Source organism: Vigna unguiculata, chromosome 11 (genome assembly GCF_037176805.1).
Source record: "Vigna unguiculata cultivar grain cowpea cultivar isolate G323 ecotype 2 chromosome 11, ASM3717680v1, whole genome shotgun sequence".
In the NCBI taxonomy this organism is placed as follows: Eukaryota; Viridiplantae; Streptophyta; class Magnoliopsida; order Fabales; family Fabaceae; genus Vigna; species Vigna unguiculata.
The window spans coordinates 7,607,524-7,621,858 of NC_140802.1; the positions used below are offsets into that span (position 1 = coordinate 7,607,524).

Sequence of the window (14,335 nt, forward strand, 5' to 3'; positions counted from 1 at the left end):
AATATTACAAATGAACGAATGTTATTAACGTTGATAAAAAATTTAGAATAACATAATTCATTTATAATTAATCATACCAAATATATTTTAAATTTTTCTTTACCATATTTCTTTACTTAAATACTATTACTTATAAAATTTATTTAGACATAGTAAGCATGTTATGATTAATAAACATCATAAAAAATTAGATATTATACTTAAAAGCAATATTTTATAATCTCTCACGTTAAAATAATTTGATATCATCATAATTAAAAAATTAATTAAATATTAAAATAAATATCGTAAATGAAAACAAGTGTAATAAATTTTTCGAGTTTAAGTAAGTCCAAATACAAAGTTCTTAATTTAAGAGTAATAATAATACAAATATAAAAAAAGTATTAATATCCAAAAGGTATCAAAATGGGTTATAATTCGTGAGTTGATCTGGCTAATCACGTGTTTGAGACGGATTGGATTGAGAAAATTTCATTTTTTTCAAAAAAATGGTTAAATTGAACTTGGGTCACTTAACTTATGAGTTAATCAGGATTTAAGTCGGATTGAAGATAGGTTAACCCACATTCCACCAACAATAACACCATTATTTTTTTTTTAAATTTGATATTTTTAAATACTAAAATGTTGCTTAATGACATATGAATAGTTTGAATATTTGATTTATTCATTTATCAAGTTATATACGTTGATATTTTAATATTTAACAATTATCTTTATAATAATTATATTATGAGAATTAGGTGAACACTTTGATTCTACTATTACAAAAAATAAATCGGGTCAATTCACTGTCATTGTAATGCAATAAATATATAAAACAAATTGCAAAAAAAATAAAATTGTAAGTGAGTCAACCCACTGACCCACCAACCCATGGTGGGTCAGACCGAATTACAAAATTTTTGACTCACCAAAAAAGTGAGTCAGATTGAGCTGACCCTTTTTTAGCAAACTTGTGATGAGTCAACCTGTGTGAGTGAGGTTTGCTCACTTTGACACCCTTAATTGAAAGTGACTAGAAATTTCAAAAATACTTGTGTGCACAGTATTCGTAGATAAAATTCGCTACGGATAATTAGTACCTACGGATAGCGGGTAACGAATATTTTAATATGTTTATAAACAGTTTGTGTGTGAGTATCATACTATTCGTACCCGTGGGTATTCGTTACCCAAAAAAAATTAAAACTAAAATTAAAATTTAATTTATATTTATATTTATTAAGTTAAATTTAATTAAAATTAAAATTATATTTTATTAGGTTAAATTTAATTAAAATTAAAATTTCATTTATATTTAATTTAATTTATATTTTTTATTTTATATAGTTTTATTTAAAAAAATATATATAATATATTTTTTTTTATAATATTCGCGGGTATGTAGGTATTCATAAGTATCCACGGGTTTTGAAAAAATCAGAGGATATTTTTAAACGAGTACTCGGTAGGTACCGATAGAGATGACAAATAAACCCGCTCCCGTGGGAATTGTCCAAACCCGTTTTCATTTTGACGGAAAATTCCCGCATTGACTGAGTATAGGTATGGGTATGAAGAATCCCCGACTCTTTCAATTGGGTATGGGGATGTACATATCCCCGTCATAATATTTGTCCCCGTTTAAATTATTAAAATATTCACAATTAATTTAGTAATATATATATATATATATATATATATATATATATATATATATACTTTCTATTTTTTATTTCTTCTAATTATTTGGTCTGTGTAATTATGTCTCACATTTGAATATTTCATCTCCACTATATTTCTCATCTTATCATAACATTTATGTAATTATGTTAAAATAATGTATGTCAATTAAAAAGAAATTATGTCTCACATTTGAATATTTCTATTATTTTTTAATATTTTTATTTATTGTATATTTTTCTTTCACTTAAGAATGTTTAATACTCTTAATTTAAGTGTTTAATAGCACAAACATTTCATTTACTAGGTAATATAAAACAAAATCTTTACTTATTATTATTATTATTATTATTATTATTATTATTATTATTATTATTATTATGATTAATACCGATTCAAAATTTTTTGAATAATAATTAAACTAAAAATTTAAAATAAAATATATTTATCGATTCAAATAATACTAACAATCAGTAATTATTATAATATGACTGATTAATAATTAAAGAAAATGTTTGATTGTAATATAGATATTTATTAACATGATAATAATATTATTAAAATTTATAATTAAAGAAATAATAATTTATAATTAAAGAAATGCTTATTATTATTATTATAATAATAGCATTAATAATTTAATAATTTAAAAAATCTAAAACAACATATAATATAATTATTGAAGAAAATTAAAATAATAGTAGAATGACAAATTATTCAATAATTTATTGATTAAATCTATTTTTGGGGTGGAAACGAATGAATTTTGAAATTTTATATTTTCTGATTTTGGAGAATTATTATGTAGTAAAAATATAGGTATTTTAATGATAATAATAGAAATTGTATTTGACAATAATTCAACAAATACAATAATCAAAATAGAAATGTATGGACTTAAAAAATCTATTCATAATTAAAGAACTTCAAAATATTTAATAAAATCAATTAATTAAAAATTTCATTGTTTTTTTTATCAAAAAAGAATAAATATAAATTAAAGATAATACTTAAGAGTTACTTTAACCTTTTACAAAGAACATAATTTGTACAAATAGATATAATAACTTAACATCATTGTTCTATTAAAACAAAAGACCATCACAATTTTTTTGTGGCTTCCTTTTCCTTCAACATATTTCTCATTACTCTCTTGATCATCTCCAAAAGGTTCCTTCCAAATAGAAGGACCTTATTGTTGATTGCAAATGTATAAATTTAGAAAATTTCAAAGCATATACACTCAAAAACAGTTCACTAATGGTTAAAAGAATTCAAAACAATTAAAGGAATTAATTGATTGATTAAAGCAAAATCTTTAAAAACATTTATAGGATTAATTATGTTTTTGTCCCTTAACTTTCAATAAATTTCGGAATTAATCCATTTCGAAACTTTGAACCAATTTAGTCATCTATTATTCGAAATGTGTGAATTTAGTTCTTTTAATCAAATTTGGTTAAGTTTATTTGACATTTCAAGCGCGTTTCATAATAGTATTTGACTTAGCAAAAATGTGTCAAACAGTATAAACAACTTAAATACAATCCTAAAATGCGTACGAAACAACATCAAATAAACCTACCAAAATTTGATTAAAAAGACTAAATCCACGTATTTCAAAAGATCAAGGACTAAATTAGTTCAAAGTTTCAAAATAGACTAATTCCAAAATTTACTGAAAGTTAAGGGACAAAAACATCTTTAATCCTATAATTATTTATCGTAAAGACAAATGTTTTAATAACTCAGAAGTATTCCTATGTTTCAAAATAAGATAATTATTATTTTGAAAAGATCAAATTTATACAAAATAAAAAGAGAAATAACCAAGAGATATTAGAACCAAAATATTTTTTTTTAAAGTAAAGGTAAAAGTGAATTTTATAAATAATATAAAATATTAAAAATATAATTTAACCAAAACTATATATCATGGTAAGTAAAAGATGTCAATATTTACTAAGGTCAAATATAAATAAAAATAATTATAAAACACAATTTATATTAAAAAAGTTAGATAATGCATAGTTCTACACAAAATTTGGGTTTGAATTATTAAAATTTCTAAAGAAAATAATTAATTTTTTGAGTTTTATTCTAATTGATTAATTTCTAAGAATCATTATAATTTTAATTAAAATTTCATTTCTTTTATTTAGTTCATGATAATTTTAGAAAAATATTTTTAGATTAAACCAAATAAAAAACCACATCATTTTAATATTCTAATAGTTTTCTTATTTTATGCCACTAAAGGGTTTGAGAGGTTTACACCAAATTAAGAATAAAGTATTTTATTTAAAATTTACTTTTTTAGTTTTTTTATGCAAAATTTATTTATTGAATTGTCAAAATTATAATAGATAATAAGACTAATCAGTTTAATCTTTTTATATATTTTTAAATATTATAATGAATTTGAGAATTAGACTTATTATTATCATTAACTACTTCTCTTTCTCTATTGTTGTTTTTACCTATATAAAATTTTATTATCTTCTTCATTCAAATAGTACTCACTTGTATTTTCTAATTCATTTTTCTTATCTATTTTATAAATTTATGGCTTAATTAGTCGAATGATACTCACTTTCATTCGGAAGTTTCGGTTTGGTACCTGCTTTTAAACAACTTTCAATTTTGTCCAAACTTTTGAAAAAGTGTTTCAATTGGGTCCCTTTCAGTAAAAAAAAAATTATTAACGCCGTTAATGGCATGCCACGTGTCAATCTCTGGTTTTTGAATTTTTTTTTGCCATGTATCATATCCTTGGTGTGGTATTTATAATTTTTTTTTTTCTGAATTTTTCTTTTTGATTTTTTTTGTCACGTGTTAGTTCCTTTGTGTGACACATGACATTGTCAGTGCCACATGGTAAGATACTGCCATGTGTCACTGTTCCTTCCAAGTGTCATTGTCTTGATTTCAATTTAGTCACACATATGTCTATTTGTTCTAATTTAGTTCCCACATATGTTTATTTCTTTCAATTTAATCTCCACTCTATTTGTTTCAATTTAGTCCTAATATTTTTTTTCTAAATAGATAAATATTGTCTCACCCTTAAGACCAAATTTATTATTTATATAAATGTTATATTGATATTTGTTATTAAAAATGACTTACAAAATTAATTACTCATATTTATATTAAAATTTAGTAGTAAAAGTCATAAATAACAAAACATGAGTATAACATTTTCAATAATACTCATATTTTTTTGGTTAAAATACTCCATTGGTCCATGTTTTTGTTGAAAAATCTCAAATAGGTCCTAAGATTTTTTTTAGTCTCAATTAGGTCCATATTTTTTAAAATGTATAACAATTAGGCCTATTCCGTTAGTATAGAGTTAACGGCGTTAAGGATATGCCACGTGTCAGCTCCACATTTTTTTGAATTTTTTTGAATTTTTTTTAAAATTTTTTAATTTTTAATTTTTTTTTGAATTTTTTTTTTGAAAATTATTCATGCCACGTGTCACGTCAGTATTGTGCCACGTGTCAAGTCAGTAAGGTGACACGTATCAAATTATTATCTGAATATCAATTTGGTTCATATATTTGTTATTTTTATTACATTTCAGTCCATTTTTTTAAATATATTTATTTTAACTTTTTACAAAATTATTTTAAAATTTCATATTTAAATTTATAAAATTGTTAATTTTAAACCAACTCTAACATTTGTATATAAATTATTTAAAACAATTTTGTAACAAGTTAAAATAAATATTTTAAAATTTTAAAACAAAATATAAAATAAACTTAATATTATTAAAATGTTTAATAAAAATATCATTATAAAATTTATAGAAAAGTTAAATTTGATCTCAATTTGGAAAGGATGAAATTGAAAATTAAAAAAAAATGGACTGAAATATAATTAAAATAACAAATATGTGGACCAAATTGAGATTCAAACAATGACTTGACACGTGTCACCTTACTGACTTGACACGTGGCACAATATTGATGTGACACGTGGCATGAATAATTTTCAAAAAAAAAATTAAAAAATTAAAAAAAATTAAAAAATTTAAAAAAATTAAAAAAATTAAAAAAAAACTAAAAAAAAATTAAAAAAAATTAAAAAATTCAAAAAAATGAGAAGCTGACACGTGACATATCCTTAACATCGTTAACTCTAAACTAACGGAATGGGCCTGATTGCTACACATTTTCAAAAATATGGACCTAATTGAGACTAAAAAAAATCTTAGGACCTATTTGAAAATTTTCAACAAAAACATGGACCAAGGGAGTATTTTAACCTATTTTTTTATTAAAAATGACGTCATAACATATTATATTTTTTCTTAATTGTTAACCCATGTTTTCATGATTTTTACCACTAAATTTTAATATAAATATGAATATTTAATTTTGTAAGTCATTTTTTAATAACAAAGGATATGACACGTGGCAAAAAAAATCAATTCAGAAAAAAATTTAAAAATTAAAAAAAATTAAAAATTAAAAAAAGTTAAAAATTAAAAAAATTAAAAAAAAATTAAAAAAAATTTAAAAAAAAAGAGGTTGTCACGTGACACGCCTTTAACACGTTAATATTTTTTTTTGAAAGGACCTAATTGAAACATTTTTTCAGAAGTTGGGACGAAATTGAAACTTTTTTAAAAGCGAGTACTAAACTAAAACTTTCGAACGAAAGTGGGTACCATTCGACTAATTAAATCTAAATTTATTCATAGCTCCTTTTTGTAATGTAATTAAAGTTTTAACTTTTTTCTTTTTGTTTTGATTTTTGAATAGCCTAATTCAAATTTTATAGTTAACATATATGAAGTTAGAAATTATAATATATAAAAACTACTAAAAATAAGTATATAAAAAGAATGAGTTAAAATAATAATAAACTCGATCCTAGACTTGTAGTATCTTGAAGTCTTAAGTCCTTTTCTCTTCCTCAAGTCTTCACTCAATTTTTTTTATAAACTTGGAAAGTTTATTTTTATATTAATCATCAATAAAACAATTAAAAAAATTATTGTTCTTCTCATAAATAACTCTAAACCCTAATCTCTAAACAAAAAACAGGTAAAAGGAACGTATTTCCCTAATACAAATTCAATGAATAGAATAAAACAACATCAACACAAATATAAATAAAAACACACTAACTAGAAATGATAATAAAAAAATTGGTACACACGGGTAACATGAGATTCAAGAATTGAAATCGGTCAAAACTCTCAAAAGAAGAACTCTATAATAGGAGAAAGCAATGAGAAACAAAAAGTGAAATTAGTAGATGAGAAATCACATTGAGATAGAAGAAGAAAATAAAATCAAAATTGAAGAAACAAAAAGTGAAATTAGTAGATGAGAAATCACATTGAGATAAAAGAAAAAAATAAAATCAAAATTGAAGTCACAAGAAGATAAAATGAGAAAATATAATTAAAATTGAAGTGACATGAAGATAAAAGAAAAATGAAAAAAATAGAATCATAATTAAAGTTACATAAAAATAAAACAAGAAAATAGAATCAAATTGAATTCACACGTAGATATATAAAAGAAGTAAATAAAATCAAAATTGATTATAAAAGAATAAAGATAACTAATCATTATTTTTTTCTAAAAAAAAATTATAATTTATTAAAAAAAAGTTTTAACTTATTAAATATCATTTTTAATACCAATACAAATTAGCAGACACTAATAATAATTTAATTAAATTTTATTCTCAAACATAAAATTATAATTAATTTAATAGAGGTATATTAGTACCAAATTTTTTTAGGCCTTTTTTTTTATCTTAAACATAATTTTATCATTAATTTAATAAGGTTATATTAATACTAAATAAAGTTTTTTTAGGACTTTTTTTTCTTAAACATAATTTCATAATTAATTTAATAGAGGAATATTAATACTTAATTGAGGCTTTTTATTAGACCTAAAGCGTATGTTTTATTTGTTTTACACTTAAGTTGATACTATTCTCCATATCTTTGTAGACATAGTTAGTGTTGCTTCTGGAAACCCAAATCTTGGCATTGGGAAACACCCTGGAAGTAGAGTGGTACATTTGGGTGATGTTGCTCGGCTTAAACACCACAAACCTTAACCTTTTGACTTAAAATTATTTTATATACTAATTTTAGAAAGTTAAAATTGATTTAGGTATTGTTATAAGTAATTATACTATATTAAAATATATTAATTGTATGTAAATTATTTTAAATTTTTTGAAATAAATTAAAATAGTAAGGATTTGCATGTGGGGTATTTTAGGTTTTCATGTGATGTCCAAACAATCCACTTGTTGAGTGAGCCATAGTTCGTTAAGTGAGCCAAGTAAAAATGGGCTCTTAGGGGCTTAGTCATTGAGCAAGTAAAATTGTTACAATACAATAATTATTTTGAAAAATCTTGTAGCTCAATGTGATTTAGGGTCATTAGGCGAAAATGTGAGCTTTTCACTTAATGGATGGTTGCTAGACGAGAAAGTTCCCACTAAGCGAAATTTTATTTAACAAAATCCAAAGACTCCTAGTGAATTGGTTGCTAAATTACCCAAAGATTCGCTGGACGAGTGTACCTCTTGGAGGTAGTCGTTAGGCCAGTAAGAGGGGTTGTTGGGTGAACATGATGAATTGGAAAACTCCCAATTGCTTTTGATGATTGAGTTAGAGAGTTCGCTTGGCGAGAGGGGAAGATTTTGAAAAGGAAAACGAGATTCTATTAGTTAGAAAAGTGTGATAGCTTGGGTAGAGCTTAAGTAATGGCTAGAATCTACTAAGATATTAAATATTTGTGTATGTGATATGTATGAAGTATTTTCAAGTAGGAAATGCTATGTTGTGTGGTTTAAGATATGTATTGAAAAGAGTCGATGATGCAAATTCCTATAGCAAGATTTAGTGTGAAAGAGAACCATTCTAGTATACTATACTGAATTGATAATTTAGATCCTAATATATTGGGCCAAGTAGAGCTTGGGCAATTTTGCCAAACTCTATTGAGTGTCTATATGATAAGTGGAAAATCTGTTCAATTTAACGAACAAATTTTCCAGAAATAGTGATACAATGCCAGTCAAGATAGTTGTGTAAAGTAGATAAAATGGTTAATTTAATTAAGATTTGATATATGTTAAATTGTTGAAATTATTATAAGATCTTGAAATTTTTAAATATACTTACCTTAATTTGTGGTTACGTTTCTATCTTCTATAATCGTGTCTTACATAGAAACATAGGATCGTGTAGGTGAGAATTCTTAACAATGAACAGTTGAGAGGATTTATAATAGTATAAATATTTTGGATATGTAGGCATGTGTAGTTTATATTCCTCTCAATAATCATGTATATAGAAAAATATTATTTTATTGAAGGATCGTAAAGTAATCTTATATATATTTATATGATCTGGTTTTATGGTGACTAGATGCATGGTTAGTGGTAACGTTACTACTAAATAGGATTGTTACAACAATTACAATTATCCATTCCGACATAATACTTTTCACACTGATTGTCTGGTGGAAAATAAATTCTGATAACTGGAAACAAAATTTGCCTGCTGACACACGGATATAGATCGACACAAGTTCACATTTCCATGTGGCATACAAGTCTCTCTCACCATGTGAACACAGCTTTTTTGAAACTTCAAAATGTCCATGTTAATAATTCTCCATTTCAATAGTTTATTAATCCATGAAATTGGACGCAAAAATGAAAGGCATAAAAGAAGACTCCCTCTTTCATTCTTTGCTCGGATTCATACTTAGTTTTAAGGGTATTCACTTTTGAGTGTCCTCCAATCACACCATAATACGCTGGGAAAATATGCATCTACAGATTGAAACTAGGGAACTTACATGATATATAAAGTGTTCATGTTAGCAGCTCTACATCTATAAGAGTTTTGAAGGTCAGAACTAGAGAGAGAACTTTAAAATATCATAGCACGTTATGCAGCCACGAATTGATTTGTGCAAACACTAGATTTGTTTTTCCTGCCAAAGGAAAACAACCAAGGGATTAAAAAAGAAGAAAATATGAAAGGAAAATAAAGCCAGAACCAAAGGAAAAAGCTTAACTGGTATTACAGAAGGTTGGCCTCCTTTGAGCCTACAATCTGAAACAACAAAATATAACAAGATTAAGAATGTACAGCAGAAGTAAATTAACAGAGTTGAGTTTACTCCTTACGTGAATAATTGAGGGCGGTTACGTGAGAGTTGAGGCCTCTTTATTGGAGATAGTATCATGTTCCTCAAAGTCATGGATGGATTATTAGTAGCACCTGGTCCAAAAGGATGAGCACCAGCCCTTCTGTTACCAGCGTCCCCTGCGATGGCCGTTTGTTTTGCCGGTGAGACAACGGAGAGGTCAAAGGGACCGGAGTTATTGCTATTCTGCCTTCCTGGCCAGACATCATCTCTTGGTCCTGGAGTGGCAGGAGTGAATACCGGCCCACCTGCAACAAATAAGTTATTCTACTTTTGGAAACATCTAAGCAGAAACAAGATCAAACACAGTCCATGACCCCATAATTTTCATTGTTGCTCCATTACCGTCGTGGCGATGAGAGTTACAACAATGTTAATGGTGGTAATTGTAATGATGATGGGGTTATGACTGACTATGGTGGCAGAGGTTGTAGTAGTAATTTGATGTCATTTTCTTCATTGCTTTCATTACATTATTTAAGGGCATGTTTTCAATTACAAGAAAATAAAAAGGAAAGACAACAAATTTTTTCATAAATTAAAATTAACTTATATAAGTTACTTTTGTAGAAGTTTCTTATGTTAATTTTTTTTAAAATTAATTTTGTATCGTACTTTTGTAGAAGTTTCTTATATAAGTGTTTAATTTCTTTTTAAACTCCTTGTATTGATAGACAAGTTTAATCAAACAAACCCTAAATAAATCATACTTTATTTGGTTTTATAGTTATGTGAAACTTGAACATAACAAAAAATCCTTTCTAACTGAAAAGAAGTATCCTCTGTCTATTGAAAGCAAAGGGTTACCTTTTCTACCAATTTCTCTGTCATCAATCATGTTCGGCGGGTTAGAGAACAAGTCGTGCTCATTTCTGGAATAATAGTTGTTTGCAGGCTGTATGGCAGATCGCTTCACTGAGTCAAACTCATTCCTCAGCTGGTCATACATTTCATCCAATTTTCTCTTCTGCCTGAAATTGAAATTGATTTAAGGAACTAATAACGACATATAAATTTGTAGAAGAGGAAATGCAATCAACACTGACCTGGATTTTTCAGCAAATTTTTCCTGAAGTTCTTGATTGTCCTTGGTTAAGCTCTCAATTTCCTGTTGCATAATCTGACACTTCTTAGCCATCTTTTGGTAAGCAGTGTGCACCTGCTCTAGTTTTTCTGTAAACTTCTCTTGCATCATCTCACATTTCTGCCGGCATTGAGCAACAATCTTGTTCATCTTAAACTGCATCTCCAGTTCTTTTTGCCCAATGTAGAACATCACACTTCTATATGCACTTTTCATTACTGAATTGGCTCAGGTAAACACGCAAGGTCCAATGTACCCTCTTAATTTCTAGAGTTTCAGAATATGCACTTCATTTGCTAGATAGTTCAGAGGGATATACCATACAACCATAGTTTTCTATTTCTACGCAGTTCTACCTCTACACAATAGACATAAAGGATACATATCTGAGGAGATACTCCTGCCATGGCCATCTGCAACATAAAACATCACAATAATTGGCGACAAAGCTAGTGAGAATAAAGAAAAAGAAGAGATGGGGTCGTGAAATTCAGTAAATTACAGAGTATCTTAGGTTTATGTAATATGTAGTTAGTATTGCACAAGAGAATATTTACTTACATTGACCCATTCATCATTGGGATTGACATCCACAGGTTTCATGAGACTGACAAGAGGAGAAACATATAACTTAGACAAGACGTCATCCATGAGGCTTAAAATTGACAACTCAAAATCTAAAAATGAAGACAGAGCATCAAATTTCGGCACAATTATAGGTACTAACTGTTAGGGGGGTGTTACTGCTACCAAATGAGCGCTTACATCAGCACCATTTCCATGAAACTTAAAATTGAAAGCTTATAATGTAGAACAAAATTAAATAATCAGCACAACTCCTATAATCAAACATTATTTCCATGAAGCTTAAAGTATAGATTGTTGAGGGATGATTCGTTCCATTTATTGACCGTTATAATCAGTATCATTTCAGGTAAGGAACGAAATCACGTGTATGATCAAACAGATCCCTATCATATCCTCACCTCTTAGAAAGGACTTGATCACATATAGGACATGCTCCATCATTGCTTAATATCTTATTGGCATCATCTGTGCCTTTTAACATTGTTAAGGAAACCACATAAATAAAAACTAATAATCATTTCAATGATAAAACATGCAGAAAATCAACCTAATTTAATATGCACTAAGTTGATCATATTTTACTAAAAAGGAGGAACACAACGTCAAAACTGTTTGTATGTGGATACATAATAGGTGACCACAGGTTGTGGAAATGGCTCGCCCTTCTAATTCTCGCCAGCATGCATTGCATCTCATTTCAGCCGTCGGATATTAACCATAAATGTCCAAGGGTCGAATTAAAATAACTGCAAGACAAAACAGTACATCAGGTTTCTTCATGGATTGATAAGACTAGGCTTTACTTAAAGGCAGAAAAAGGAAAAGTAGCTAGCGGATGTGCAACGGCAAGTGTAATCTACCAAAACATAATCACTACGATAACAATAACATCAATGCAATCGTCCTACAACTAAAGAAGCTACCAGTTTCTTAACTAAAAATAACAAGTTGAAAGCAAAAAGAGTTGGACTCTGAGTAGGTCAATACTAAACCCGTAGATTAGTTATTATACAATAAGCACATAAAAAACTACTTATCCATAAACACTAAATATTTGAATCATACAAGGCAGAAATTTTTCAACGATGATTCAGTTCAATACCTGATGCTTCTCTAACAAAGATCTGACGAACAAAGGATTGTGTATAGAATTTCAACAGCATACTTGAAAACCTAGAAGGACTACTTAGTTGTATAAACTAACTAATTCCAATTCACAGTCCTAACTCCTAACTGACTAAACATTAACCCTTCCTCTGTTCGCACGCACTAACCCATTCACACACAGACTGCTAACAGCTGCTCTCACTTTCTCATTAACTTATTTGTCACTATCCTCTAATCAGCACCTTCAACTTCCAATAAAGTTTTATAAACTCATTACATAATTGCAGTTTCACAAAGAAAGATGGAAACTTGACTGATGAGTAATGACAAAAGGACTTCATAATGCTTATGCGCCATCATCAAAAGTGAGGAAAAAGAGAGCAAAACAGTGAAAAATCCAATGAATATACACACCTTTGCACCATCAACAAATCTTTCACCGATTACTGTAAAATTCACAAACAAATGGGGAGCAGAACAGGATTAAATGACCTAGATGTAGAGGTAGAATATGCAAAAAACAATCACTTCAACAACTCAATTGACCATGCATCACATTTTCATTCATAATTGGTAGCACAAAAGAAGTTTCAGTTACACGCTAACTCCCATAATCAGAATTTCAAATGCAAATAATGAATTAACTTAAACTAAATTCATTTACAATAGATAAAACCGTGACCGAAATAGCCAGCAGAACCAAATCCGTGACTTTATTAAACGAGTAAAAAATTCAGCTTATGTTTCATTTTTCAAAATTTTCGAAAACTCAAGCTATAAATATGTAAAAGTTCTGCAGAACTTTCTTTTCCATCAAGAAAAAAACGTCGTGGAATAACAAGAGCAATTGCAAAGGTTCAAGAATGCAGTACCTAACAAAATTGCTCGAGAAATTGAAGAAGGAACGAGAGAAGCGTTGAATTTCAGAGAAGAGTAGAAGATCAACTTTAGCGCGAAAACTTGAAATGGGAACCAAACGCTGAAGCGCACCACAAAAAAATCCCGAAAAAGAACAAAGAGAAAAAGAAGAGTAACGGCCAAGTTTAAAATGTGTATCATTTAAATGTCTTTACAGTGTTAAAAAAGTTTATATATTTTATTTAGTTAAAAAATGTATACATTTATTGATTTTTATCATAATTATTTTAAAATTTATTTATCATATACTTTAATTTGTTTAAAAATGTCAAAATAGGTTATTCAGATTCACTACATAGTTAAATTAAAAGTAAATTAATTTAATTAATTTATATTTTGATAAATTGAAAATTTTATAATCTAACTCAATTCATTACGTACTAAGTTAGGTGTGTTTTCTTTCTTATAAAATATTTCATTTTTTAATTTAATTTATATATGGATAGCAATACATTCAAAGTAAATTATTAAATTATTTGAGTTTACTTTTTTTTAATCCAACCGACGATGATGAATCAGATTAATTCACACATTTAAACCGATTATGATATTTCTATTTACAACATGAATGAGTGGATAAAGGTAATATCCTACAACCGAGTTTATTAAAAAAGAAAAAATATATTGTAAAAGAAGAATAACATAGTTCTATATTTATTGTTTGGCACTCTATAATTTTATATTTGACATTAATTTATGCATATAAGTATTCAATATAATTATAATACCCTGTTTTATATTGTTTCACTAGTCTAAGACC

The 14,335-nt window shown here is 27.0% G+C and overlaps 1 protein-coding gene across 2 annotated transcripts; it reads right to left on the bottom strand.

The window, feature by feature from the left end:
- Window positions 1-9,381: 9,381 nt before the first annotated feature.
- On the bottom strand, window positions 9,382-13,662 carry HEI10 (RING/U-box superfamily protein). Of its 2 annotated transcripts, none has more exons than XM_085668406.1 (10): window positions 13,530-13,662; window positions 12,177-12,296; window positions 11,949-12,021; window positions 11,524-11,569; window positions 11,345-11,375; window positions 10,925-11,180; window positions 10,686-10,849; window positions 9,859-10,096; window positions 9,747-9,784; window positions 9,382-9,662 (listed from the first exon to the last, which is right to left on the bottom strand). In XM_085668406.1, exons 2-9 carry the CDS (start codon window positions 12,244-12,246, stop codon window positions 9,778-9,780), a joined length of 885 nt encoding a protein of 294 aa, XP_085524532.1. In that variant the 5' UTR covers window positions 12,247-12,296; window positions 13,530-13,662; the 3' UTR covers window positions 9,382-9,662; window positions 9,747-9,777. The 2 variants fall into 2 exon arrangements, with proteins under 2 accessions (XP_085524532.1, XP_027912026.2); XM_028056225.2 differs by having other exon boundaries at window positions 9,859-10,126.
- Between the last annotated feature and the right edge of the window lie 673 nt (window positions 13,663-14,335).

Excerpts from the sequence above, each read along its gene's own strand:
- HEI10 (XM_028056225.2), bottom strand. The coding sequence starts at position 12,246 with ATGAGATGCAATGCATGCTGGCGAGAATTAGAAGGGCGAGCCATTTCC. Across the intron at positions 11,570-11,948 it reads GATCAAGTCCTTTCTAAGAG|TCTCATGAAACCTGTGGATG; the intron begins GTGAGGATATGA and ends TCCTCTTGTCAG. Across the intron at positions 10,127-10,685 it reads CAGAGAAATTGGTAGAAAAG|GTGGGCCGGTATTCACTCCT; the intron begins GTAACCCTTTGC and ends TATTTGTTGCAG.